The sequence below is a fragment of the Crotalus tigris genome, unplaced genomic scaffold, assembly GCF_016545835.1.
Source record: "Crotalus tigris isolate CLP2741 ecotype Arizona unplaced genomic scaffold, ASM1654583v1 scf7180000017782.1332974, whole genome shotgun sequence".
NCBI classification, from domain to species: domain Eukaryota; kingdom Metazoa; phylum Chordata; class Lepidosauria; order Squamata; family Viperidae; genus Crotalus; species Crotalus tigris.
In genome coordinates, this window is record NW_024096632.1 from 643,459 (window position 1) to 669,354 (window position 25,896).

Genomic DNA, 25,896 nt, shown 5'->3' on the forward strand with positions numbered 1-25,896 from the left:
TGCCTGAGCAGGGGGTTGGACTAGATGACCTCCAAGGTCCCTTCCAACTTTATTATTATTATTATCTGACCACATACACTATACAATCCAGATATGGCGCCATACAACTTCTACTTTTCCCCAAATTGAAGGAATGTCTTTAGGGACATCTGTTTGACTCAAATAAAAAGGTGGAAAGGATTGTCAAGATCTGGTTGAACAGATTATCTGTGGACTTCTTTATTAATTACTTTCAGAAATATCTGCATCATTACCAGTAATGTGTAGTGAATGGTGATGGTTACACAAAGTACGTGCAGGTATCAAAAGAGGTATATCAATAATTATTTTGTTTCATATTTTAAAACAGCTCTACTTAAAGTTATGGAAGTGGAAGCACTTTTTTTCAGCTCTATCTTCTATACCAGGGCTTTTCAACCTTTTCACTCATTGTACCACTTTTAGGATATGGCAACATCTGAGTACCACCAGTCGCCTAGCAAGGTGTCAAAAACTTGATGATCAAAAAAAAAAAGAAAGAAAAAAGTGATAAAGTGCAGGTTACAACAGTTCGCTTAGTGACTGTTTGAAGTTACAATGGCACTGAAAAAAGTGCCCCCCAAGCCACAGCCGAGCAAGACACCTGCCTGCCCACCTGGCGGCGCTCTTTCTTCTGTCTGAGGTTTTCATTGTTGTGAGCATTTCTGTTGAGGATTGGCAGCGGGGGTGGGGTTGAGGGGGTGTTTGGTTTTTATTACCCCCATCTGCTGGGTGGTTGCAGCAGGTTTGGTCACTTCACATGACCCTGGGACACTGTGACCGTCATAAATATGAATCAGTTGCCAAGCATCTGAATGTAAATCACAAGACCCTGGAGATGCTGCAACATTCCAGCTGATCGGCAATTCTTCTGGGCTCAGTAGAAGCACCAGGATCAGTGCTGCTTTCCAACTGATTGGTGTTTTTCAGGGCTCAGCAGAAGCACCAGGATCAGCACCAAGCTTCAGCTGGAGCCTGGCGCTGATCCTGGCGCTTCCACTGAGCCCTGACAGCCCTGCAGCTCCAGCCATCTCTCCCTCAGGCTTGTGCAGTGCTGCCACCGGTTCAGCTCATTCCCCTCCCCTGCTACCACTTTTCTAGGAAGGTCGTGTACCACCTGCCAGATGCCAATGTACCACAGGTGGTACCCGTACCACTGGTTGAAAAGCCCTGTCCTATACATTTTTAAATAAGAAATGGGGCTTACTACTGATTGCTCATTTTTAAGAGCATCCCTCAACATGCCACTCTTTCCCTAGCGTGGTACTTGATCTAAGAGACAAGGAGTACTCTTGATTTAAATGGAAGTCATGGCGATTTTTGATTATTTATGAGTAAGATTGTTTGTTTTGAGATATAAGAAAATTTACAACAGTTCATCTAGTGACTGTTCAAAGTTACAATGGCACTGGAAAAAAATTACTTATGACCATTTTTTACATTTACCACTTTTGTTTTCATGTGATCAAAATACAGAGACTTGGCAACTGATTCATATTTATGATGGTTGCAATGTCCCATGTTTATGTGATCATCTTTTACAATCTTCTGACAAAGTCAGTGGGAAAGCCAAATTCACTTAATAACCATGGCAAGAATGGTAGTAAAATGGGGCAAAATTCACTTAACTGTCTCGCTTAGCAAAAAAATTTTTGGGCCCAATTGTGATCATTAAGTTAAGGACTACCTTATTGAATTTTGGGTTTTTTAAAGATATTTATTACTAGGGTTTTTTAAAATTTGCATTCTTTGTTTTTATATTATTTATTGTGTGCTGCCCAGTGTCAATTCAGTGAGATGGGCAGCCATATAAATTTGACTAATAAAATATAATAATGTGAAAAATATCCCCATGTAGCCAAAAACAGTTGAATGATGCCAATCATACTATATTCAACAGCTTTAGGTCCTCCCTGCTCTATATTTGGAGGGATTTTAGAAGAGTTTTATAAAACATTCTTTAGTTCTATTTATATAGCTAACTGTAAGCATAAAACATATTTCAGAAACTATTGTTTATACAGAAACAGAGCCATTCCATAATGTAATAAAACTCAATTACATTTCACATTACATTCAATTTTTCAAAATTAATAGTAATATTAATACTAAGAAAATCTGAAATCTCTCCTTTAAAATCTGAATATTTTATAGTCCAATATTAAGCTTATTTGTAATTCCAGCTAAGTTGATTAGATCTTACCCCCACCTGTACATTTGTACAGAACTATAATGTTACAAAATAGTCCTATGCAACTCTGCTCAAAAATACACTATTTCTCCAAGGACTTCCCTTCAGGAAAGAATGCATGGGTTATACTTAATCTTATTCTTTTGAAAGGAAAAATAAAGATCCAGATGTATCCATTATTGTCATACTAGGCCAGAACAAAACAGAACTTGCAGACATATACTTATTTGGCCATACTATATACATTACACAAACCAGTGGCATTCCAAAGCTATTTATTATTAACACTTCAATGCCCTAAATGTTAGCTTTGGCTTTATATTAGATATTAAATTAAATATTAACAGATTTGAAAAGATATTTAAGAATGAGAAATGAGAACAAAATAAATTTATTTCTGCCAGATACATTTGAAATTGTTACAGTAAGTTCAAAACTGAAGTACTTAGTTCTGTTGAGAATAATTCAACAATCAGCTGGAGCCAAGTTTCACTGAAATGAATGAGCAAGAATCTTGTGGCCCATTAAAGATTTATTAGGGAACAAACAACGATCCATGAAATCTTACTTTATAAAAGGATTCTTGTTGTTAAGACTCTGAAGACTCAGCTCTTATTTTGCTACACCTGACTAACACATCTGCTTTTCTGGAAAGCTAAGGCAATTAAATTTTAAAGTATTTGATGGAAATTTGGTTGCCATTGAATGGTACCTATGTTTAGCTTAATTATAGCCCAGTTTGTACATAGATAATTGGAACTTTATTAAATTAATCTGAACATCTGAAACAAGAAAAAAGAAATTTGCCCCTTAGGACTGATGACATAAATCATTAAGTTCTTCCCCCCACCCCCCTTTTATTTCTTAACATTTACCAGAGTCTACCAGGTTAATCCTTTTGGTGTTTTAGATTTATTTTTCCCTTTGACGCGTTTTGCCTTTAGCTTTTTTCTCTGCCTGGGATTCATCCATACTGGATATTGTCCATGTTGATCTAGAAGAGTTTTCTGATTTCTTTTGACATCCATGTCCATCTTATTTCCATCTAGGGAAAAAAACACATAAAGAAGCAAATTACTATTATCACTTCAAAATAGTAAAGTTAAAATGAATAAAAAAGAAACCGTAAGAACAAAATAGTAGCATAAATTATTCTAATACTGATAGAGTGAAGAACTAAGAAATGAAGGAGGGACTAAGAGTGCATGTATGCTTGCCCTATGATGGTTTTTAAAAACAGTTTCAAATTTTTTAGTTAGGAGTCTTTCTTAGAAAAAAAGAGATTCAATAAGAGAAACAGCCAAATGAAAACATCATTCTGATTATAATTTACAATGGTTCCCTCTTTGCTTTTCACGATCTTCAAAAGAATAGGCACCAATTCCACAGGTGATCCTCATAAACTTCTTCCACCTTATTCTCATTAACAGCATTGTTCTTCAACTCTCAGAATTTCTGTTAGCCTAACTTTTGCTAGGAGATATTCACTGGATAAATAAGGTAGACACATAATATAGCCTATTTGTGCACTAACTATGCCACCTGGTTAATGGAAAAACATCTCTGTCAACTCACAAAAGCAGTCTCATCTATATGATGGTATTAGATTAATTTTTTTAAAGGGAAAATTTACATAGCCAAGGAAAATATGAGAAAAAGCAGCACCAGTATCAGGTGAGAGATATAAAGTACTATGATTCCAATTTTTCAGAGTCTGTTTGTTACAAATCTTAGAATAATGTCTCCCAGTCTAAGCAACTTCTAGATCTATGCATTAACTCCACAATTCTCAGCAATATCTATGCTGGATAGAAAATTCTAGAATTAGAGACACACATCTCCAAGTTGCCCAGACTGGGAAACGTTACTTTACAGCCATACCTAAATATGATTCACCATCTGAATTCTTTTTCTCTAAGATTTTCTCAGCAGGAACTACAGTTACTACTTCCTTCACTTCATCCATTACAACATCATTGCTGGTTTTCAGAATGCTCTGCAATCTGGCCAGTTCCTTGGGAGCATTTTTCTTTCTCTTCTCTGCTCGCATTTTTCTCTTCCATTTGCTTCTTAGGCTTTTTGCCATTGGTTTGCTTCTATAAATGGAAAAATAATGCATAAGACCAGTATGACAAAACAGAACAAGCTATTAGGCTTGTGTAAACATGAGCTTGAAATATATACTTGTGGCTCCCCAAAAAGCCAACTACAATGGGAGTATCTCCTATTTGTGCATAAGGTCAAAAATATATTTCTTCAGAAACACTGCTCAAAAGCAATTTCCATCTTTGTTTAAAACAGATTTGAGCACAGTTTGTAAACAAATTTCCATTGATGGGTCCTTACTTCCAAATAATATTTTCCTGCTTTCCAAAATTACATAGGATCCTAGAAATACAAAACTTTGTACAAATACTCCTGAACTTCCCCCATAGCAGAGGCAATCTATAAGAAGTCTTCCAATGAGCGACCAGTGCTCATTTGTTCCTCTAAATTGTGGCCGTTCTGAAGCAGTCTAGTTAAAATAATGTCATTATTTAGGATAAAAATGTTAAATGTGAGAGGTTTCCTGGGTGTCCCACATCCAAGGACTCCTGCTATCTTTTCAAGATCAGCCATGGCCACCAAGTTGGTCTTATTCTAATGGGCGAATGTGTCAGATCTAGTCAGTCTTTGGGCAGGAAATACCACAGCTGTGGGTTAGCCTAAAGAGTTGAACCGACATCCCAGACGAAGAAACCTCCGCCGTGCTGTTGCCAAGATCACCGGTCGGACTTGTTCATAAAATGATCATAAGTTGAAAACCCGGAGACTTATGACAGGGACCTGGCCTCGAAATGCAGCAGCTCCTCTACAAATTACTGCCCCATGCCCTTCCTCCGGTACCTGAGCATGCGGTGCTATATAACACGCAACTCCCCACTTCCAACAGACGTGACTGCAACAAGCGGCTTCTTCCGGAATGGAAAAGCTCCGGCTTCCACGTGGGGCCGATGAAAAGGGCAGCGCACGGAAGTCGCTTTCGAAGAAGTCGCGTCTTCTCGCGCTGCCCACAGAGCCTCCTTGCGAGCTCCTCCAGTACTGCTCGAAGAGACCGCTGCGGTCAGGGGATGGTTGATTGGAGGAGTTCTCCGGGCAGAGGGGCTGTTACAGTGGCCGTCTTTTCTGGAAAAAGTCAGGCGAGAGTCTTTCCCCTGGCAGACCAAACGACGATTTAGGTGCAGTTCCTCGAGCAATATTCGTGCTTTAACAGCGCTGTGAGGGAGGTGATTCAACTCACCTCAAGAGCAAAAAGAGGTAACACTCCCGATCAGGGGACAGAATGAATGAGTTGGAGAGAAAAGAGGGAGTCCAAAAAGTTACACCAACCTCCTGTAAATGTTTGTTTGAAAAACAGTGATGACTATGCTCAGCAGAACTTATATACATTATATATCCGCGACTCCAATCTTTTGGAAAGGAAAACCAAGAGATGACATATGTGACATTTCTGGGCAAAGCTTGGAGGTTATGCTAGCATCTTGTCTTAGATTCTGATGGTACTGTGGAAAGAAAAGTCTTCATCCTGGTTCATCCAAGCCGGGGATAAATAAACAACATGGTGACTGCTTTGGGAAGAAGGTTGCAGTTTATTGAAGAGCCAGACAGAAAGATGGTTCTGGCAGAAAACAGGAGAGAAAAGAATGTGGGAAGTAGGTTTTTATACCCACTGAAGACTTTTGTTTGGAATAGTTTCCTGTTCCTGTTTTAGGCTTTGTATTTCCTGTGTCACATATTCTGACCTGAGTCTGGGTGTGCATTACTGGTATTGTTGATGGTGGTGGGTTAGTCCTATTATCATGTCCTGCTTCCCTGGTGCTGGGGCTAATGACTCCTAGAGTTTGGGTGGGGTATGCAGAATTTAGGTGTCTTTGTCTTCTTGATCTCCTAGCTGGGGCCTTTCTGATGGTTTACGTCTGCATTTGTACAGGGCTGGCTTCTTCTTGGGACAGAGAGACTTGGGGGCAGGATTGGTTTCTGCTTTTAAAATCCTTTTGAGGAAATATATTTTTCTGTCCTTTTAATATTTCCTTCTCTGGGGAGCTGACTTCCTTCAATCCCCCCTTTGTGCCATAAGTGTGTGAATGCACACTTACTGGCACAAGATTAAAATTTGTTTGATCAGGGAGACTTGGTAAACCAGCTTTAAACTGTTAAGCCAAAAAAACAAAAAGACACTAACGGAGACAAGCAGAAAAAGATCCCTGCTCCCAAAAGGGGAGCTTCCAACCTATAAAGTTCTAAAAGTTGGCAAAAATTTTGTTAGGTGGAAAAGAAATTTATAGTTTCCAATATTCTGTGCCAATCATTTTCAAATATTGGATGTCATTTTTAGCTTCCAGTCAGGTTTGCGCATTTCTCCCAAAATTCTTCACAGCCATGGTTTGCCTCAGTACATAACCACTGGCTGTCCATTTTCAAGGGTTGTTTCCTGTCTTAGCTCTTAGTTCAGTGCATCCAGGTTTGTAATGTCCAATTGAGGTTAGCCAGTATGCAAGCCAGGCTATTACATTTTTTTCTTAAATTGCACATAATGAGCCCTAGGACGCCCAAACTGAGTCCACCAGTGCAAGATATTCAGGGCTTAGGTTTGGAGTTCTGTTTCATGCTACTTCCTCAATCAGGGCATATGAATTGCAAATTGCCTGAAGGGGCCTGGTTCCTTCCCCCTTGGAATTTGTGCGTGCAAAGTTTTGGTGCAATAGAGCAAAAATCAGCCTGGGGAACTTTACTGAAGGTAGGTGGAAGAGATTCAGTGTGTGCAGTGTGTGTCTCTGTGTGTGTTTGTGTGTGTGTGTGTGTGTGTGTGTGTGTGTGTGTGCAACTACTAATACAAACGCAATATAAACATTCTGGATAAATTTTCCCTCCCACCAGACAGAAGTCCCAAGGTGTTCAGTACTTGCTGTGCCAACTATTCCCAAATGTCATCACTCCATAAATACATGCAACTGGCTAGTTACAATATAATTGGGGGAACAAAGAAAACTTTACAATGAGTTTCCACCCTCCTCCCATAGTCTTCCTAATTTTCTTCTGAGGCTTCACGTGGGGACCAATGGCTCCAGGATTCCTTCATTCTTCTGCAGCTTTTACAGGCATCTGGGGGAATGGTAGGACTTGGGAAGATCTGTTCCACTCAGGTTGCATGGTGGCTTTTTTTTGGGATGGCTGGATTCAAAACCCAATTTCATGGCTCAAATGGATGGAGGCAGCATCTGGGTCAGTGTGCTTTGCTTCCAAAGGTTGGGCGGGGTCATCTATGCAGGGCTGAAAGACATGAGAACAAGAACTGCTCCTCCCTTTCTGGGTGGACTCTCCCAGGAGAGGCAGACAAAGGCATAGAGAACAGAGATAAGAAAAAGAGAAATACATGGGTGGGGGGTAGCTTGCAGGCAGAGTTTGAAAAGGCATTAATACTGCAGTTGTTAAAGAAACAGATAGGCAGACAAAATGAGGACATCTCAGATGAGGACAAAAGAAAGGCTGGATTCTGGTCCGAAATGATGTAGGGTTTCCTGCCTGAGCAGGGGGTTGGACTAGATGACCTCCAAGGTCCCTTCCAACTTTACTACTATTACTATTACTAAAGGTCTCATTTCTGAACTGAACATTTGTAACATGTTAAAGACTTAAGGACTTGCAACTTGAAAAAAAATGCTAGCCAGTTTGAGAATGCTGAAAGCTCCAAATAATCTTAAAAGCCTAATATTTTAAGGTGTGTAATTTTCCAGGGGCAGGAGAATTTACCTTTAACATTTATTCTAAAATAGACCACATTATTTTAGAGATTGAATAATGCTTATATGTTCCAGGATTAGCTTCATAGTAGTTTCACCAATTAATGATAGGATAAGAAAAGTAACTTAAGAAGAGTACTTCTTCACACAAGCAAATTTGAGCTTCAGGAGGCTCTTGTAGCTAGACAAACATTTTTCAGGAAAAGGATAGTTAGATAAAACACATACAGTAAATGCAAGTGAAACTTTTCCAGCAGATGAACTTAAAACATCCCCTCCTGGTAACTTTGGGCTGTTCTTAAGAGTAGGGGGGGGGGAGAAAACAAACAAACAAACAAACACATTTTTCTTCACTCTGTTTGTTAGCCAGACAAACAGAGAGGTATTTCCTTTTTGTGGCTTATTTTAAGCAAAATTTCTAGCATTTAAAATTCTTTTCTCTTTAGATTTGAAACAGTTAACAGTCACATTTACCTCACACACAAAGACTTTGACAAACATATATACACAGAGACAAGAGAACAGAAAAGGAAACAGAAGTCTTAGTTTTACACATCCTAGTCATTCCCACCATAAATCTCAAATACCTTAAGTTAGGGAAGGCACACATTTTAAACATACCACATGGTTGCGCATATATATATATAAATTTTGGATTGCTAGCAAAGAATTAAGGGAGAACTGGAATAGCTATTTCGAACTCTTTAGTTCTTTTCAACCAGACATACCCTTCTGAGATTCGAACCTGGGCTGTCTGCATGTTAGGCAGCTGTATTAAACCTCTAGGCCACAGGCTCTTTCTCACTTTTGCCAGCTGTGTTAGGGAGGGAAGAAACGGGAGGAGTTATCTAGAATGCTGTATGTTACACCCTGTTGACCCAAATATGGGAGAGAGAAATCTTTTGCCTTGTATCAGCTCAAACTGGAACCATCCACAGGCAGCAGTCACAACTGTGACATCATATATATTTCTAAAATTTGGATTGCTAGCAAAGAATTAAGAGAGAACTGGAATAGCTATTTCGAACTCTTTAGAGATTTCTCTCTCCCATATTTGGGTCAACAGGGTGTAACATGCAGCATTCTAGATAACTCCTCCCCTGTTTCTTCCCTCCCTAACACAGCTGGCAAAAGTGAGAAAGAGCCTGTGGCCTAGAGGTTTAATACAGCTGCCTAACATGTGGACAGCCCAGGTTCGAATCTCAGAAGGGTATGTCTGGTTGAAAAGAACTAAAGAGTTCGAAATAGCTATTCCAGTTCTCCCTTAATTCTTTGCTAGCAATCCAAATTTTAGAAATGTATATGATGTCACAGTTGTGACTGCTGCCTGTAGATGGCTCTAGTTTGAGCTGATACAAGGCAAAAGATTTCTCTCTCCCATATTTGGGTCAACAGGGTGTAACATACAGCATTCTAGATACACACACACACACACACACACAGAGAGAGAGAGAGAGAGAGAGAGAATGAATCACTATTTCTTATTTCTTATTTTCCCTTTAAGTACCTTTATTTAGCCAAATTTCCCAGCAAAGCCCTAGCAAAGCCTTCTTCACAAATTTTTCTTGCTCACTTTTTCTTCATGCTATCCAGGACGGGCACTCGCCTCTTGTCCCACACCTCGAGCAAATCTATAATGAGTGTCCTAATTCCAACTCTCAAACTGCAGCTACCCATGTTCCCCTTACAATGTGTGGTTCAATCAGCTTAGTCCAGTAGTGGCGAACCTATGGCATGCATGCCAGAGGCGGCACTCAGAGCCCTCTCTGTGGGCACGTGCGCTGTCACCCCAGCCCTGCCTCCCCCCATGGCCCCCTTCTCACCAGCAGCCCCCCCGAGGAGAGCCACCTCCAGGCAAAGCCCGCATGGAGCAGCGCAGTCAACCACATGGCAGCAGGGACAAGACTCCACCCTCACGCCCTGTCACGCATAGATGATGCTGCAGGGTGCGGGCTGAGGGATTGGCTGCCATGACACTGCTGGGTTTCCTGGCCTATCTGCTATGGCAGGTTGTTCAGGCAGTGGGTGATCCTGTGGGTGGGATGGGGCAGGGCAGGGGGACAGTGGGGGCTGGGTGTTTTGGGGGCACTCGGTCTCTAAAAGGTTCGCCATCACTGGCTTAGTTGGGTTCCTCCTATTAGCACTTCCCAGCCGCTCTTAGCGACACTATCTCTGCTGCCCCGCCTGTAGGTTTTTGGGCTAAAAAAGTGCCCAGGAAGACTTTGGTTACCTAACAAAGTACTGGCTCTTCCTACCTAAGAAACTCCCTGCCGTCACTTTGCAGACCTAACAAAATGTCCGAGGAGGACCTGCCGCAACAGGTACATAGCCTCCTTCTATTTCCCTTCCCTCAGTTTTCAGACTCGGGAAGTCTGGGAAGACCTGTGCTTTATGCACTAGAATGAGTCCTTCCTACACATGAGCTTTGCTTACAGGGCCTTACCAGCTGGTTGCCCAAATCCAATTCTCATACAGTCATTCCATTCCATTTTCACAGCCTCTCCCTTTTCTCTAACAAAAGGTCCTGCCAAACCCCCATGCTTTCCAGGGTCTGCCACTTGAACAGATCTTTTCTGCAACTAGGAAAGACCAGAGGGAGCAAAATCCAACTGTGATTGGGAAAAGGGTTTTCTCACTCACACAGACATTTCCTTTATTCCCCTAGGCTTTAAAGAGGTACTCACCTTCATCTTCTTTCCAAATCAGCCCTTGAGCTCAAACCCAAAACTCCCTTTACTACCCTGGCTCCACATGGGCAGGGCCTGGGAAACCCATCCACAGATGGGGCTTACCAGTCTCAGTCCACTGGAGAGGTTAGCTTGGAGTCCCATCTGGGTCACCAAATTTTGGAAAGAAAAGTCTTCATCCTGGTTTACCCAAGCTGGGGATAAATAAACAACATGGCGACTGCTTTGGGAAGAAGGTTGCAGTTTATTGAAGAGCCCGACAGAAAGATGGTTCTGGCAGGAAACAGGAGAGAAAAGAAGGCCTGAGGACATGTGGGAAGTAGGTTTTTGTACCTTTTGTTTGGAAGACTTTTGTTTGGAATAGTTTCCTGTTCCTGTTTTAGGCTTTGTATTTCCTGTGTTACGTATTCTGACCTGAGTCTGGGTGTGCATTACTGGTATTCTTGATGGTGGTGGGTTAGTCCTGTTATCATATCCTGCTTCCCTGGTGCTGGGGCTAATGACTCCTAGAGTTTGGGTGGGGTATGCAGAATTTAGGTGTCTTTGTCTTCTTGATCTCCTAGCTGGGGCCTTTCTGATGGTTTACATCTGCATTTGTACAGGACTGGCTTCTTCTTGGGACAGAAATACTTGGGGGCAGGGTTGGTCTCTGCTTTTAAAATTCTTTTGAGGAAATATATTTTTCTGCCCTTTTAATATTTCCTTCTCTGGGGAGCTGACTTTCCTCAGTACGCTTGGAAAATATACCTGCATTTATGGTATTTAACAGTTTATAGCTCACTGCTATAAAGGAATGTGTAAAGTTTTCATAGTATTTTAATATTTATATTTTTTTTAAATTTAGAGCATTTCCATGGTGCCCAATCCTTAACAGCTCACAGAATTAAAGCAAACTTTAAAACTGCAACGCACCTTTAAACAAAACAAGTTATTTAGAATAGTGAAAATGCACTGAATTTTCTAAATACTGTTGAAAGAAAAGTCTTCATCATGGTTCAGTCCACGCCGGGGATAAACAACATGGTGACTGCTTTAGAAAGAAGGTTGTAGTTTATTGAAGAGGAGAGCCAGATAGTAAGATGGCTCTAGCAGAAAAAAAGGGGTGAACACATGCAGGAAGTGGGTTTTTATACCCTCAGGAGCCTTTTGTTTGGAGTTGTTCCTGTGGCATGAACTTTGACCTGAGTCTGAGTGTGCCTTTCTGGTATTCTGATGGTGGTGGGTTAATCCTATTATGTCCTGCTTCCCTGGGCCTGGGGCTAATGACTCTTAGAGTTTGGATGGGGTATGTAGATTTTAGGTCTTTGTCTTCTTAATCTCCTAGCTCCCTGGATTTACATCTGCATTTCTATAGAGCTGGTTTCTGCCTGGGGAAGGGAGACCTGGGGCTATTAAGAAAACTGGGCATGCTTTCCTGCCTCTTCAAGATCCTTTGAGAAAATATATTTTCCTGCCCTTTTAATATTTCCTTCTCTGGGGGGCTTATTTCCCACAATCCCCCCTTTATGCCGTAATAGTGTGGGTGACACACTTTTATTGGCACAAGATGAAAATTGATCTGATCAGGGAGACTTGGTAAACAAGCTTTAAACAGTTAAGCCAAAAAAAGAAGAAGACACTAATGGAGAAAAAGATCCCTGCTCCCAAAAGGGGAGGTTCCAACCCATAAAGTTCTAAAAGTCAGGGCAAAATTTTTGTTAAATGGAAAAGAAATTTATAGTTTCCAATATTCTGTGCCAATTATTTTCAAATGTTGGATGTCACCTTGAGGTTCCAGTCAGGTTTGCACATTCCTCCCAAAATTCTTTACAGCCATGGTTTGCCTCAGTACATAACCACTGGCTGCCCATTTTCAAGAGTTGTTTCCTGCCTTAGCTTTTAGTTCAGTGCATCCAGGTTTGTAATGTCCAATTGAGCTTAGCCAGTATGCAAGCCAGAATATTACATTTTCTTAAATTGCACATGAGCCCTAGGACTCCCAATCTGAGTCCACCAGTGCAATATATTCAGGGCTTAGGTTTGGAGATCTCTTTCCTACTACTTCCTCAGTGAGGGCATATGAGTTGCAAATTGTCTGAGGGGGCCTGGTTCCCTCCCTTTGTAATTTGCTGGAAATTGTTCCTACAAAGTTTTAATGACACAGGGCAGGAATCAGGCTGGAGCTTCACTGAAGGTAAGTGAAAGAGATAGACTCAATGTGATCCTGAATGGTGTGTGTGTGTGTGTATGTGCAGCTAAAAACAGACAATACAACTTCCTGGATAAATTTTCCCTCCCACCAGACAGAAATCCAAGGTGTTCAATACTTGCTGTGCCAACTATTCCCAAATGCCATCACTCCATAAATACATCCAACTGGCTTATTACAATACAAATGGGGCAAGGAAAAAAACTTTACAATGAGTTTCCACACTCCTCCCATAGTCTTCCTAATTTTCTTCTGAGGCTTCCTGCCCTTTTAATATTTCCTTCTCTGGGGTGCTGACTTCCCACAATACTAAAAAGGCTAAATTGGAAAAAAAATCCACAATGTGGAGGAAGACAAAAGTAATCTTAGATAGCAAGTAGAAGCAAGGTAGAATCTGCAAGAGTCTTTACCAATGATCTAAGAGTGCAGGGTAAACTACAATGGAGATAGTAAGATAGTTTGGTCCTAAGCCATGTAAGGCCCTATATACACCATTGCAAGCACCTTGAATGGGGCTCAGAAGTCAACTGATAAATTCACAAAATGTTTTTTGATTGGACTTTCAGAAGATTCCTGTGCTGCCATTGCTGGATACTCTGCTTCTGTTGGACTCAATCTTTCCCTCCTCCCCCTTTCATCTTTTTCTTCACAATATCCTGGTAAACTGAATGCTTTTTTGTTGTTATTGTTGGAGATTAGAATAGGAACCAAGTAGCTTTTTTCTTTCCACCTGTCAGGGCCCACTTCACTACCTCATCCTAAGAAAGTAGAACTCGTGGAAGCAGTTTCTTCCAAAAGGAGCTTTTATTAGGAGAAGCTGATAGCAGGCATAATAAACAGGACCTGAGGGTTTCCCGCTCAGATCGATAGGTTAAAAGTGTCCCAAGCAAACCCCACCCTAGTTCATCTGGTCAGTTTAAATGGGCCAATCCTCAGGTCTTAAGTTTGTTGTGGGAAAAAGGAGATAACATCAGGCCGTCTCAGTGCAGCAGATTTGTTTTGTCGGCTTTTCGCACCTTCCTTGTGAAAGCAGAGATAAACCAGTTGCCGGAGGTGCATTCCTTTCTTCTCCCCCCCCCCCTTACTAGCTGACAACAAGGGGAGAGATAGTTCACAGAAGAAATATGCAGGAAAGCAAGGTGTTACATTGTAGCGATAGAGGAAGTCAAGGCAATAACCCGCAAGCATTTCCGCCCTCCCCTCCAGGAGTATGGCAGAACCCAGGAAGGAAAGAGAATAAGGTTTGGGTTAGCAAGAAAGGAAAAGGGACTTGTTAAGATATGGGTTTTGACATCCTGCCTCCCTTAAAAAAAGAGAGATCCACCTGTGGAGAAATAGAGATAAATGTATATAGGTTAAACAGGTTTGTTTGGACATTCAGTGTAAATTTTTTTGAGCAGTTAAGGGGCGTTAATGTGGCATTTGTGGACCCACTAATTTTCTGAGGATGGGAGGTGTTTCCATGCTACTAAATATTGGGTCGTGCCGTGGTGTTTCTTGGAGTGTAGGATTTCTTTGATTTCAAAATGCTGTTCTCCTTCAACTATAATGGGAGGAGGAGGTGGAACAACAGCTGGTCTTAAAGGTGACTGTTGCTCGTGTTTTAGGAGGCTACAGTGAAAAATCGGGTAAATCTGCCTGAGGGTTTTTGGTAATTTTAATTCCACTGTTACTGGGTTTATGATTCTAATGATGGGGAATGGTCCTACATATTTGGGTTCTAGTTTCTTTGATGTTGCAGGGATTTTAGATATTTGGTAGATAGGTAAACCATCTCTCCTATAGTGAAAGGTTTTGGCTCGACTCTCTTTTTGTCTGCTTGAGCCTTGTCTGCTTGTCTAGTCTCATCCAGTGCTTTCCTAACTACTGGCCAGGTGTTTTTTAATTGTGTGATCCATTCTTTTAGTGAGGGGATGGCAGGTTCAGTAGGTGACAGCTCTGGCATCGGATTGAAACTTTGTCCTGTGGCTACTTGGAATGGAGTGTAGCCCATGCTAGAATGAATGGCATTGTTCTAAGTGACTTTGGCAAATGGAAGCAGGTCAGTCCAGTTTGTCTGTTGGTAATTAATAAAACATCTAAGATATTGTTCAAGTACTGAGTTCGAACATCCTGTTCTAACAATTCGTTTGCAGATGATGACTAGATGACAGCCCCTGGATGGTCCCTAAAAGAGTTAAAAATTCCTTCCAGAACTCTGACGTGAACTGCACCCCTCTATCCAATATGATGCGCTGGGGTGCCCCATGTAAGTGATAGATAGTATCTTTGCTATAGGGATTTTTGAGCAGAGTTTAAATTGTACTTGTTTGGAGAATAGATCTGTCATGACCCAAATGACTGTGTTTCTGCTGCTCTCTGGTAGTTCTACTATAAAGTCCATGCTAATTTCTTTCCAGGGTGCTGAAGGGGTTGCTACCGGTTGTAGTAGTCCAGGTGATTTTCCTTACAATCTTTTAGCTGATACACATGTTGGGCAGCTGGCCACATAGCTTTCAATGTCTTTTTAAATAGATGGCCAACAAAACTGTCTCTTGACTAAGTGTAGCGTTTTCACAAATCCAAGATGGCCTGCCAATTTTGAATCGTGGCAAAGCTGCATGAATGCTAGTCTCTGACTCTTGTGTATGTATAGCTTCTCCCCTACCCATGGTAGTCCATCTGTAATGGTGCACAGGTTTTTGTGGTTTAGGAACCACTCATCGGTTTCTAGTGCTTTCCTGAATTCAATTCCTGCCTGGCTGGCTAAGGATTTTTGTAGCTTGGCTTGTGCTCAGGAGTTACTCGTGCTGCCAGCTGTGTTTCAGGCATGAGTGGTTTTGTCACACTGGGTCGTGTGCTATTGTATTGAGGCATTCTGGATAATGCGTCTGCCAGAAAATTCTTCCCCCTGGTAGATGTTTTATAGTAAAAATGAACCAGTGGAAATGTTGCAGCCACCAGGCTTGTTTAGGGGTAAGTTTTTGTGGTATCTTTAGTGCTTCCAGGTTCTTATGGTCGGTCCACACCTGGAAGGGGATTTTGTTCCTCTCCAGGAAATGCCGCCAGGTGAGAAGTGCCCATCTCACTGGGTACACTTCTTTTTTCCCAGACCACCCACCTCTGTTCAATTTCGGGGAGTTTCCTTAATGTGTATGTGCAGGGCTGTAGTACCCCTTTATCATTTCCCTGCAACAATACGGCCCACACCGCTACATTGCTAGCGTCTGCTTGGATCACAAAAAGGTGCCACAGAACGGGTTTGGCGGAGAACAATCTTTTCAGCCTCTCGAATGCAGCTTGGCATTCTACCGTCCATTTCAGTGGCTGGCTGGGTTTTGGTTTGCCTTCCCACCTGGTTTTTAACAACTTCGTAATAGGTGAGGCTATCTAAGCAAATGAGGGAATAAACTGGCAGTAGAAGTTGGCAAACCCTAAGAAGCTTTGTAGTTGCTTTCTTGTGCGGGGTGCTGCCCATTCTAATACCGCCCTGACTTTTTCGGGATCCATCTCTATGCCCTCGGGGGAGATGCAGTATCCCAGATAGTCTATTTTGTCTTTATGAAATTCACATTTAGATAGTTTGGCATAGAGATGGGCCGCCTGCAGCTTGTTTAGGACCGCTCTAACTAATTTTACATGCTCCATAGTTTCTGTGAATATAAGGATATCGTAAACCAACACACTTTTTTATAGGGCGGCACCGTATTGCGGTGATTCTCCTACCTCTCTGACAGGTCGCAGTCGGTGTTGGCGGGCGGACAGAGATCGACCCCTAGGCGCCTCGATCATGGGGTGCCTCAGGGCTCGGTCCTGTCCCCCCTCCTTTTTAACATCTACATGAAACCGCTGGGTGAGATCATTCGGCGACACGGGGTGAGGTATCATCAGTACGTGGATGATACCCAATTATATATCTCCACCCCGTGTCCTTTCAGTGAAGCAGTCGACGTGATGTGCCGGTGCCTGGAAGATGTGAGGGTCTGGATGGGGGTGAACAGGCTTAGACTCAACCCTGACAAGACCGAGTGGCTCTGGGTCTTGCCTCCCAAAGGCCAACTGGATGGTCCATCATTAGTCCTGGGGGGGGGGCAAATTTACCTCACTCAGTGCAGGCGCGCAACTTGGGTGTCCTCCTGGACTCACAGCTAAATTTGGAACAACATCTATCGGCTGTGGCCAGGGGGACCTTTGCACAGGTTCGCCTAGTGCACCAGTTGCGGCCTTATTTGGACCGGGAGCTTTACTCACAGTCACTCATGCCCTTGTCACCTCAAGACTGGATTACTGTAACGTGCTCTACATGGGGCTATCCTTGAAGGGCGTTCGGAGGCTGCAGTTGGTTCAGAACGCAGCCGCGAGAGCGATTGTGGGCGCGCCAAGGTACGCCCACGTGTCACCTATCCTCCGCGAGCTGCACTGGCTTCCTGTGGGTCTCCGGACGCAATTCAAGGTGTTGGTTATCACCTTTAAAGCCCTTCATGGCATAGGGCCAGGTTACTTACAGGACCGCATTCTGCCGCAGTTCCCAGAGACCGGTGAGGTCCCATTGATTGGGCCTCCTTCAGGTCCCGTCGGCCAGACAATGACGGCTGGCGGGCCCTCGGGGAAGGGCCTTTTCTGTGGTGGCTCCGACCTGGTGGAATCAACTTCCCCCCGAGGTTCGAACTACTCCCACCCTGCCGGCCTTTAAGAAAGCCGTTAAAACTCTCCTGTTCCGGCAGGCCTGGGGCTGATGTCCCTGGGGGGGGGGCGGGATATGATCGGACTCGCGGTATGACTGTATTATTTTATTGTTTTATGATTGTTTTAACTCTGTACGCCGCCCTGAGTCCTTTGGGATTGGGCGGCATATAAATAAAATTAAATAATAATAATAATAATAATAATAATAATAATAATAATAATAATAATATAGGCTCCCTTAATACATCATTTATCAGCCACATGAAGACATCTGGGGCTCCCTGTAGTCCAAAAGGCAGGACCCGGAATTGGTAGCATCCTAAAGGACGCTATTCCATTCATCTCCTTCCTTGATTCTGAGGCCTCCCTCAGGTCTAACTTAGTGAAGATTTTTCCTTTCGAAAGATGGGACAGCATGTCTTTCATGAGGGGGAGAGGGTATAGATTGCTTTCACTTATGGCGTTCAGAGCCCTATAGTTCACGCAGAGGCGAAGAGTCCCATCCTTTTTCTCTCTGAATAAGACAGTGGCAGCCACTTTTGGTTTTGCTGGTTGAATGAAACCTCTCTCTAAATTTGTATCTATGAATTTCTGCATTTCTTCCAATTCCTGTAGACCAGTGGTTCTCAACCTGTGGGTCGGGACCCCATTTGGGGTCGAACGACCATTTCATGGGGGTTGCCAAACAAGGTTGTCCGCCATTTTTCCCTTTTCTTTGGCCACGCTCCTGGCACCCGGTGATGTATAACTGGTTGGGGGTCACCACAACATGGGGGACTGTATTATGGGGTCGCAGCATTAGAAAGGTTGAGAACCACTGCTGTAGACTCATGGAATACAGTCTGGGTTTTGGAAGCTTTGCCCCCGGCCTGATTGCAATTGCAGTCTGTGGGCCAGTGCGGCAGCAATTCCTCAGACCTCTCTTTGCTGAATACTTCCGCTAGGTCCCTATACTCCTCGGGTATCTCAGGCAGTTCCTTCTCTTGTCCTATTGCTGCTTTCTCTTACAGGGGCTCCTGGAAGGGAGGCTGATTCAGTGTCTTGGCTGGTTCTCCTTTTGGGAATCTAAGCTCTGCTGTCCTCCAATCCACCTGTGGCTTCCACTTGGCTAGCCATGCCATGCCTAAAATTATGGAGCATTCTATCCCTGGGGTTACCATGAATGTTATAATCTCTAGATGATCCCCCAGGATAAGTTGGAGTGGTAATGTGGCTACAATGGCGGGCATCCCCCCTGCTCTGGACCCATCTAATTGATCAAAAGAGATCGCTTTCTTCAGGCTCCTCACCAGAATGCCTAGGTTCCCCACTAGGTTGGGCTGATAAGGCAGCGGGTGCAGCTGGAGTCAATTAATGCCCTGACTTCTACAGCTTCAGGCATGATGGGGGCTAGTATGGTCATTGTCCGGGTGAGAGGCGCAAAATTATGTTGTAGGATCAGTTCTTCAAATAAAAATGCTCATAAAGTTTTTTGTAAAAGAACAAAAATAGAATTTAAGCTTATTTAAAATTTCAGTGTTCAATAGTGAAATCAAGGAGAATTATGCTATCTAACTAGCAACAACTGTGATTCTCAAAGAATACATCTGTGGCAATTACTGCAGGAATAAAATAGAATTTTAATTGTACTTATTGGCACAAATGAGCTGATGAGCAAGTCTTTCAATCAATACTAATAATATGCAAATAGATGGAGTAAGCCTTTGCCAAATAGCCAAGGTGCCTGCAATTAACTGATCTCAGAATAGATTCAGTAAAAATCCACTCTCTAAAACACTGTTTATACAGAAAACACTGAAGCCAGGACAGAATGTAAAACCAGGCTTCATTCTCAAAGTAGACTGCAGATTTTCTAGGTCTTAATTAATTCTTTAGATACTGCATATAAATTATCTCAAATTTGCATTAAAACTACCAATTATTTTTTATTAAATGCTTCTAGCAAACGGAGCAGGTGCAAAAACAGATTGATGATGTCCAAATAAAGATTGATTGCAGCTAGTATATATTCTTCCGGAGAGAGCTTGTGCATTAATTGATGAGTATCATAGATGATAAATCCACAGAACAGAAGCGCTCCTGCAGCAGCAAATACCAGCTCTACTATTTCATTATTGAAAAAGAACTAAAAACAAGAAGCAGATAAATGCAGGTTTAGTGTAATTTTTTAATATAAAAATATTAAAATTACTTACTTATAATGGTATTATAACTTAAACTTTAAAAAATGATTTTTAATGGAAAAGTTGAGTACAATTAATACTATTTTCTAGATTCTAGATAGAGATCATTCATTTGACTTTAAGACATCCCCTGTTACCAGCAAAATAAGATCTTGTCATATCCTATAATTGCCAGTGATTTCCTAAAGCAACAGATCTAACTTCAGTTCAAATTAGATATGTCTTTAAATTTCAGTACAACTGCATTTTCTTAATTTAATGTGTATGAGCATAGTTTTGAATAAATAAAACCAACCACATTGAGAATACTGCTTTTCTAAAGGGCTTCTCATGCTGCAACTCTTTTAAAGGAATAATTGGGTGTTTTCTCACAATAGCATTGCTAACACAATAATCAATCTAAAAAATACTTCAATGAACTTTTCAAGAAATTGAATGAATTAGATCATCTGGATTTTGCACTCTGCATAAATCTAAAAGCTTTTCCTGCTCTTCTTTCACAGATTTACAATGTTATTATTAAACAATAAGTTATCTGTCAGTATGTTTTGTATCACCTTCATCTCTGACAAAATCACTCCATCTATTTAAACTGTATTACCATACAATACATTGTTTTCCCATTTTACTGTGAACCATATCTTTAAAGTTACATGGACAGACATATGACAATTTCACAGCTGCTGGGACCATTTCCGGCTTAATTTTTATATATTTATTCAATGAAGCTTTCTTGAGAGAAGTGTGTAGAGGACTGCAATCACATTGTCTGTTCATTATAGACCTAGGAACAGCCACAAATGATTGGAAGTGGGCACCTGCACAGCAGGTTATCAAACTGAGTCGGGATTAATGAATGTATGGCTGAACTGCAGAAACCATGGCTTTGTAGATCATGATATCTGCTGATCATCATTCTCCATGCCTGGACTGGCCAGCCTCAAAATGAAAAAAGCTCCTTTATTTTAGCTATCAATAATAATAATAATAATAATAATAATAATAATAATAATAATATTAAAAGAAGGCCTCTGAATTACAAATATTGGTATCTATCTGATTTCTGTAGAATAATCATTTTTATGTAAGATTATTTGAATTGAGATGTTATTTTTGAGAGTGTAATGTTGAAACTTCAAGTTTGTGGAGCAAAAAAAATTAAAAGATAAAACCTGTTTAAGTTTGATCTTAACAGTATGCATTTATTTACATACATTGCTTAATTTAAAAACTCTTAAAACTAATTTCAATTTCACCCATTTTCGTTAATAAGCTACATGCTCATAATCCCCAAATGCACATATAAGACTTGCATTGAAAAAGAACACAATTATCAGTTTTAAAAAACAAGATTTTAAAATGAGGGTTAGCACCTAATAATTTAATCTATATAAAACAGTTGACATCCTCCAAAATTTTAATTATCTAAGATAAATAACCTCTTACCTTTAAAAAGCTTGACAGGAGAAGAATCCATAAGCAAGTAAACAGCCTGAGAAGGCACAGAAATGTCTTATTTGTAGTATGCTTTTAACTTAGCTCTTTTAAAATGTAGATACACTTATTTCCTATATATTATTAAATATAAAATCACATAATTGAAATAATTATCAACTATTTCTCTTTTTTTCATTCACAAAGCAAACCTGAAAATCCCCTGCCTTGGTTCTTTTGCTGCAATCACAACATATCAACAAATCTTAAAAGAAGCCGTCATCACTGATTATTATTCCAGTAAGACAGAGTCACTCAAAAGGCCCAAATGCCAATGTATATAACAGAAACTAGCTTACCCAGCTCCAGCTTTGCTGAAATCCCATTTGGATTGCAATGTGTACAAAGTAAGGGCCAAAAACACAGTTGTTGTCAGAATAAAGGCTTGTAGCACAATTGATACTTCATAGAAAGTCACTAGCAAGGAGGGAAAAACAAATTTAATCATCTTGTCTTAAACTGATCAAAGTTTTCATACAAAAAAATACCATAATTCTAAAATCTGGTATAACTCTTCACAGGTCAAGAGAATATGAATGACAAGTAATGAGCTGTATACATTTTAAAGTACAGATTTTGTTCTATTAATACTTCATAGCAGAAATGTGGGGGGTAGAGAGAATGGGACATAACATAACAACACGCAGAAAAATCTATTACTGATTTGTTTTTACCCAGAAGGTCCTAACAGAAATTAAATCTGGATTTAGTCATATGTTTTCTTATTTTAAGAAAATAAATTTAAAGCAAAAGGTTTGAGATGCTTTGGAAAATGTCTGGAGGCCTTCTCTCTTCAATTTTTGAGTACAAGGGCATCGTTATTCATCTTCCTCATATCTAGACTGAATCAAGAGACAAAAATAATTCAAACATCTCAAGGTACATATAGCCTTCAAGTCAATATATATTACTGACAGCACCAGGTTTTGCAATACAGGGGGTGTGAAAATTAATTTAAAAAGCCAATACTCATTGTTAGCCATTAATCTTTGATGATATATCTCCTTTCACTCTGGTGGGTCTTTAGAAACAGCCTATAAGTACTTTGAAATAATTCTGCTCCTTTCTTGCTTGACACTTGGTGGGTTAAGAGAGAGACATTCCCCACCCACAAGTATAACTTTGTCAGCTCCTAGGGCAGAGGTGAGGAATGATGGCCCCTTTATGACTTGTGGACTTCAACTCCCAGAATTCCTGAGCCAGAATGGAATATACAGATGATATGAACAAAAGCAACCATTGTATAAATAATTCACAGCTGCAGCCTATTTATCAGAAAACTTCTTGTGTACAGTGAGGCTATGAGGAAAAAAATCAATTTGTTGGAATTATTTCACTACTGCTTTTATCTTAATAAAGATTGCTAAAGAAAACTCTCATTGGGCTTGGAAAAATATATTTTCAGTTCAGGCAGCTACCAAAGGTCTGATGATGTCAATTAAATAGGATAAATTTTACCTGTAATAGCAACAGTCAGTGCTTCTAAAAGAGTCTATAAGGAATAAAAAAAGTATCATTCAACTAATTAAACCTTAATCACTGCATCATCCCACAGAACCTGGAGGTTGACAATGCTACTATTACTACTGACCACTGCTACCTATGAAGAAGTGGGGATATCAGCCAAATGTTTTAATCAGAACAAATTACACATAGACATACCTTTGAAAACAAGCATTTTCACATCATTATTAAGTCAACTAGTCTATTTGCTGAACAAAAGGTCAGCTAGGTTTGTCTCTAAAATATATTTTCTGATATATGCAAATTTACTCTTCTATGCATATTCAAAAGCTATGCAGAAGGAAATAGTATACATCATTTTCAAAGGGACAGCATATATTCCACAGATGTCTGCTTAAATGATTTTCCTTTTAAAACAATATATATTAATAGAAGAACTACTAGAAGAACAAAGCTAAAACAAAAAAACTTATTGGAAGAGAACAGAACTATACAATAAAATAAATTCACCTCACTAGATCAACTGCAACTACCAAAGTCATGCATTATAAAAATACTTACAAATCCAAAGAGAAGATATAAATTAACTGGATACTGATGTCTGTATAGAGTTAAAGCCACAATCACAGCCAAAGAGCCAAGCAAGGCCATCAAAAGTAAAGCAGGACTGTAAATTTAAGTATGACAACATAATATTAGGAAACAATATTCTAATATCTTTTGTTTTCCCCAAAATAATAGATAAAACAATCTTATCAATATTTAAAATACTTCAGTAAGTTTAGAAAGAATAAAACATCTTTGTTAGTTAAACTGAATTATAACATCTATGGTAGGTTATCAATATTTCATATATTTAAACTCTGCTTTTAAATAAAAAGACATTTGCAATAGCAATCTATTTCTAGATGATTATATTAATTACTATATAGCTTCATTCAGACACACAACTGAATGGAGAAGGAGCTACTTACTGGCAAAGGAGAAAAGAAACAGGCTATTATTAAAGGTAGGAGCAAAACCTAATTTTTCCCTTACAAGCAAATTTTCACACCCACAAATAGTGGAATCCTTATACATTTTCTCTCCCAAGCAAACAATGTAATTTACTTAACAAGAAATGAATATGTTTTTCTAGTAACTCTGTTTAGATGGGACAAATATCTTTCCTTTCCTACTCCCTCCTCAGTGAACATATTTCTAGAAACAATTCCCTAGATCAGCGTTTTTCAACCTTTGTAGATGTTGGCTAGGGAATCTTGGAGTTCAACGCCACACATTTTAACATTGTCAAGGTTGAGAAACAGCCTTAGACTATCTTGCAGAATCATGAAATACTGGATCCATATTTATTTTCCATTAAAAAAATTGAAGCAAATTCAACCAAATTCACTATAGATCCTACCTTTCATATACAAATGTCTGAATTGTGGTGGAATAGAGAAAAGCTGCAGAGGTCACAGTTGTCAAAAAAATCTGGATTGAAAGTATGCTATAGACTTTGCGCAGAAAAGCTAAAATATAGAAAATAAGCACATTTCATTATTGTTTATTTTCAAGACTTATGCTGAAATCAAATATCTATACTTTGTTCTTGTATGTTTCTACACTTCAATCTTTAGATTTTTAATGATATCCATTGCAATAAAAACTGAATCATCAGGGGACAGTCATACTATGACACTAGTTGTTTACCCAAAAACACATATATTGTGGTGAGTATATGAGTAGATCAAGACTCCCCCACAGAGCCATGCATGTAGAATTCTTGATCTAAGATGGGGCAGGTCTCCACTATTGCTCTATTAAAAATGGATTTAAAAACTCTGCAGTGTTGCCCACACTAAACAACTCTTCCCATATAAAGATGTTCATTGTAGATTATTCTCTGATTTGTTCTACCTTTGCCACATTACTCTCCTAAAGGATGGCCATGTTTCATCTGTAAAGGAGAGCATCTGAAATGTGGAAGCAAAAATACTGGATCATTTTTCTGATAAGAAAGTACCATCAGAAGAACTGTAATCAAGACAAGTCTTTCCCACCACGACATGCCCTCACGTTCTGGGACTGCATTCTCTTTTGGGTAAAAGGCCAAGGCATCGGCATGACAAAATCCATGAACGCCACGGTTTCCGACGAGCACTGCCACATTAGCGCAGTGGCAGAGTCCTAAAGCGAGCACGACAGGCAATATAGCCTGGAGGGAAGACTATTTACAAACAGGAATAATTTCGTCTTCGAAGATTAAGATTTGAGCTAAACGGGAGAAGGGGAAGCTTCGTTGAGAAGTGGTGAAGGCAACGACTTCAATGGAAAATGGAAAAGGCAAGGGGGGGGGGTGAGAGAAGTCTGACCAGGACTCTTTACCCAAGCGGATGTGTACGCTAGCCGTCGCGACGTTAGTGCCATAATTGAAATCGTCCTCAATGGACGACCTCGGGTAACTCTCCGCAGCCATCATCGCAGTTGCTTTCCCTCCCGAACTTCCGCGTCTGAGCTTCCAGATCGGTTGCTGAAGGCGTTGCTTGCAACTTCCGCCTTGTACTCACTCAAACTGGAGTGGTCGTAGTCTTGTAATCCCAACGGTGATGTCATCGCCAGCCAATGGTTGCGTTTTAAAGATTACACAAAGGCGGGAGGAGCGCTGTGCTTCTTGTTTTTCAAGATTGTAGAAGCTTCGTCGTCCGATGGTCTTTTGTGAGGTGGGGTCCTCCATCCATTTGTTGTCCTAGCATGCTGGTGGCGTGAATCTGTCCCTTGAGTTTTACATCATTAGGTATAAAATTGTGGCTAGTTTCTGGAAGAACAGTCCTAGGCTAGGTTTACAGAGGACTAAAGAATATGCTAACCTCGAGGGTGTCTATGAGGTAGATTCCCTTAAGTCTCTGAAAGGCTAACAATGCACTGGCAAAGGGTGTGTGTGTGTGTGTGTGTGAGAGAGAGAGAGAGAGAGAGAGAGAGTTTTGCATGCAGTGCAGAAATGCATATTTGCTTCCCAGTGAGATTAATCCTAGATTCAGACTGCAGCACAGCCTTCTTAAAAGAAACGAGGTAATTATATACAGCAAGATTTATTTCTGAAAACCCTATTTAGGGAACAAAGCAAAAGCTGAAACTCCATCAATCATACTGGCCCCTGCAGAATAAACCATTAAATGTCGTGCAACTCCGATTTATTTTTTTTTGACCGGTGGATTAGTCTGGATTTTCCACTGCTAGTCAG

The 25,896-nt window shown here is 40.6% G+C and overlaps 2 protein-coding genes and 1 long non-coding RNA gene across 5 annotated transcripts in view; 1 reads left to right on the forward strand and 2 right to left on the reverse strand.

Moving 5' to 3' along the window:
- Positions 1-2,575: 2,575 nt before the first annotated feature.
- Positions 2,576-5,253, reverse strand: LLPH (LLP homolog, long-term synaptic facilitation factor). Its single transcript, XM_039342259.1, has 3 exons — positions 5,096-5,253; positions 4,091-4,305; positions 2,576-3,254 (listed from the first exon to the last, which is right to left on the reverse strand). The coding sequence occupies exons 1-3, from the start codon at positions 5,101-5,103 to the stop codon at positions 3,091-3,093; spliced, it is 387 nt and encodes a 128-aa protein (XP_039198193.1). The 5' UTR covers positions 5,104-5,253; the 3' UTR covers positions 2,576-3,090.
- A 13,875-nt stretch (positions 5,254-19,128) lies between these two features.
- On the reverse strand, positions 19,129-25,273 carry TMBIM4 (transmembrane BAX inhibitor motif containing 4). Of its 2 annotated transcripts, XM_039342257.1 has the most exons (7): positions 25,041-25,273; positions 24,076-24,184; positions 23,232-23,337; positions 22,665-22,698; positions 21,506-21,623; positions 21,159-21,204; positions 19,129-19,654 (listed from the first exon to the last, which is right to left on the reverse strand). In XM_039342257.1, exons 1-7 carry the CDS (start codon positions 25,132-25,134, stop codon positions 19,448-19,450), a joined length of 714 nt encoding a protein of 237 aa, XP_039198191.1. In that variant the 5' UTR covers positions 25,135-25,273; the 3' UTR covers positions 19,129-19,447. The 2 variants fall into 2 exon arrangements, with proteins under 2 accessions (XP_039198191.1, XP_039198192.1); XM_039342258.1 differs by lacking the exon at positions 21,159-21,204 and having other exon boundaries at positions 19,485-19,654.
- The window catches only part of LOC120307454, a 72,481-nt gene continuing 71,826 nt past the window's right edge, over positions 25,242-25,896 (forward strand). The window contains exon 1 of one of the 2 annotated variants that reach the window (XR_005556547.1): positions 25,242-25,375. This is a non-coding gene — a long non-coding RNA (uncharacterized LOC120307454). Of the gene's footprint in view, positions 25,450-25,896 lie in introns of both variants that reach the window. The other variant, XR_005556546.1, reaches the window with a different exon arrangement.

Excerpts from the sequence above, each read along its gene's own strand:
- LLPH (XM_039342259.1), bottom strand. Across the intron at positions 3,255-4,090 it reads AGATGGTGAATCATATTTAG|ATGGAAATAAGATGGACATG; the intron begins GTATGGCTGTAA and ends TTTTTTCCCTAG.
- TMBIM4 (XM_039342257.1), bottom strand. The coding sequence starts at position 25,134 with ATGATGGCTGCGGAGAGTTACCCGAGGTCGTCCATTGAGGACGATTTC. Across the intron at positions 24,185-25,040 it reads TAGCGTACACATCCGCTTGG|CTTTTCTGCGCAAAGTCTAT; the intron begins GTAAAGAGTCCT and ends TCTATATTTTAG. Across the intron at positions 19,655-21,158 it reads TCCTGTCAAGCTTTTTAAAG|TTCTTTTTCAATAATGAAAT; the intron begins GTAAGAGGTTAT and ends TCTTGTTTTTAG.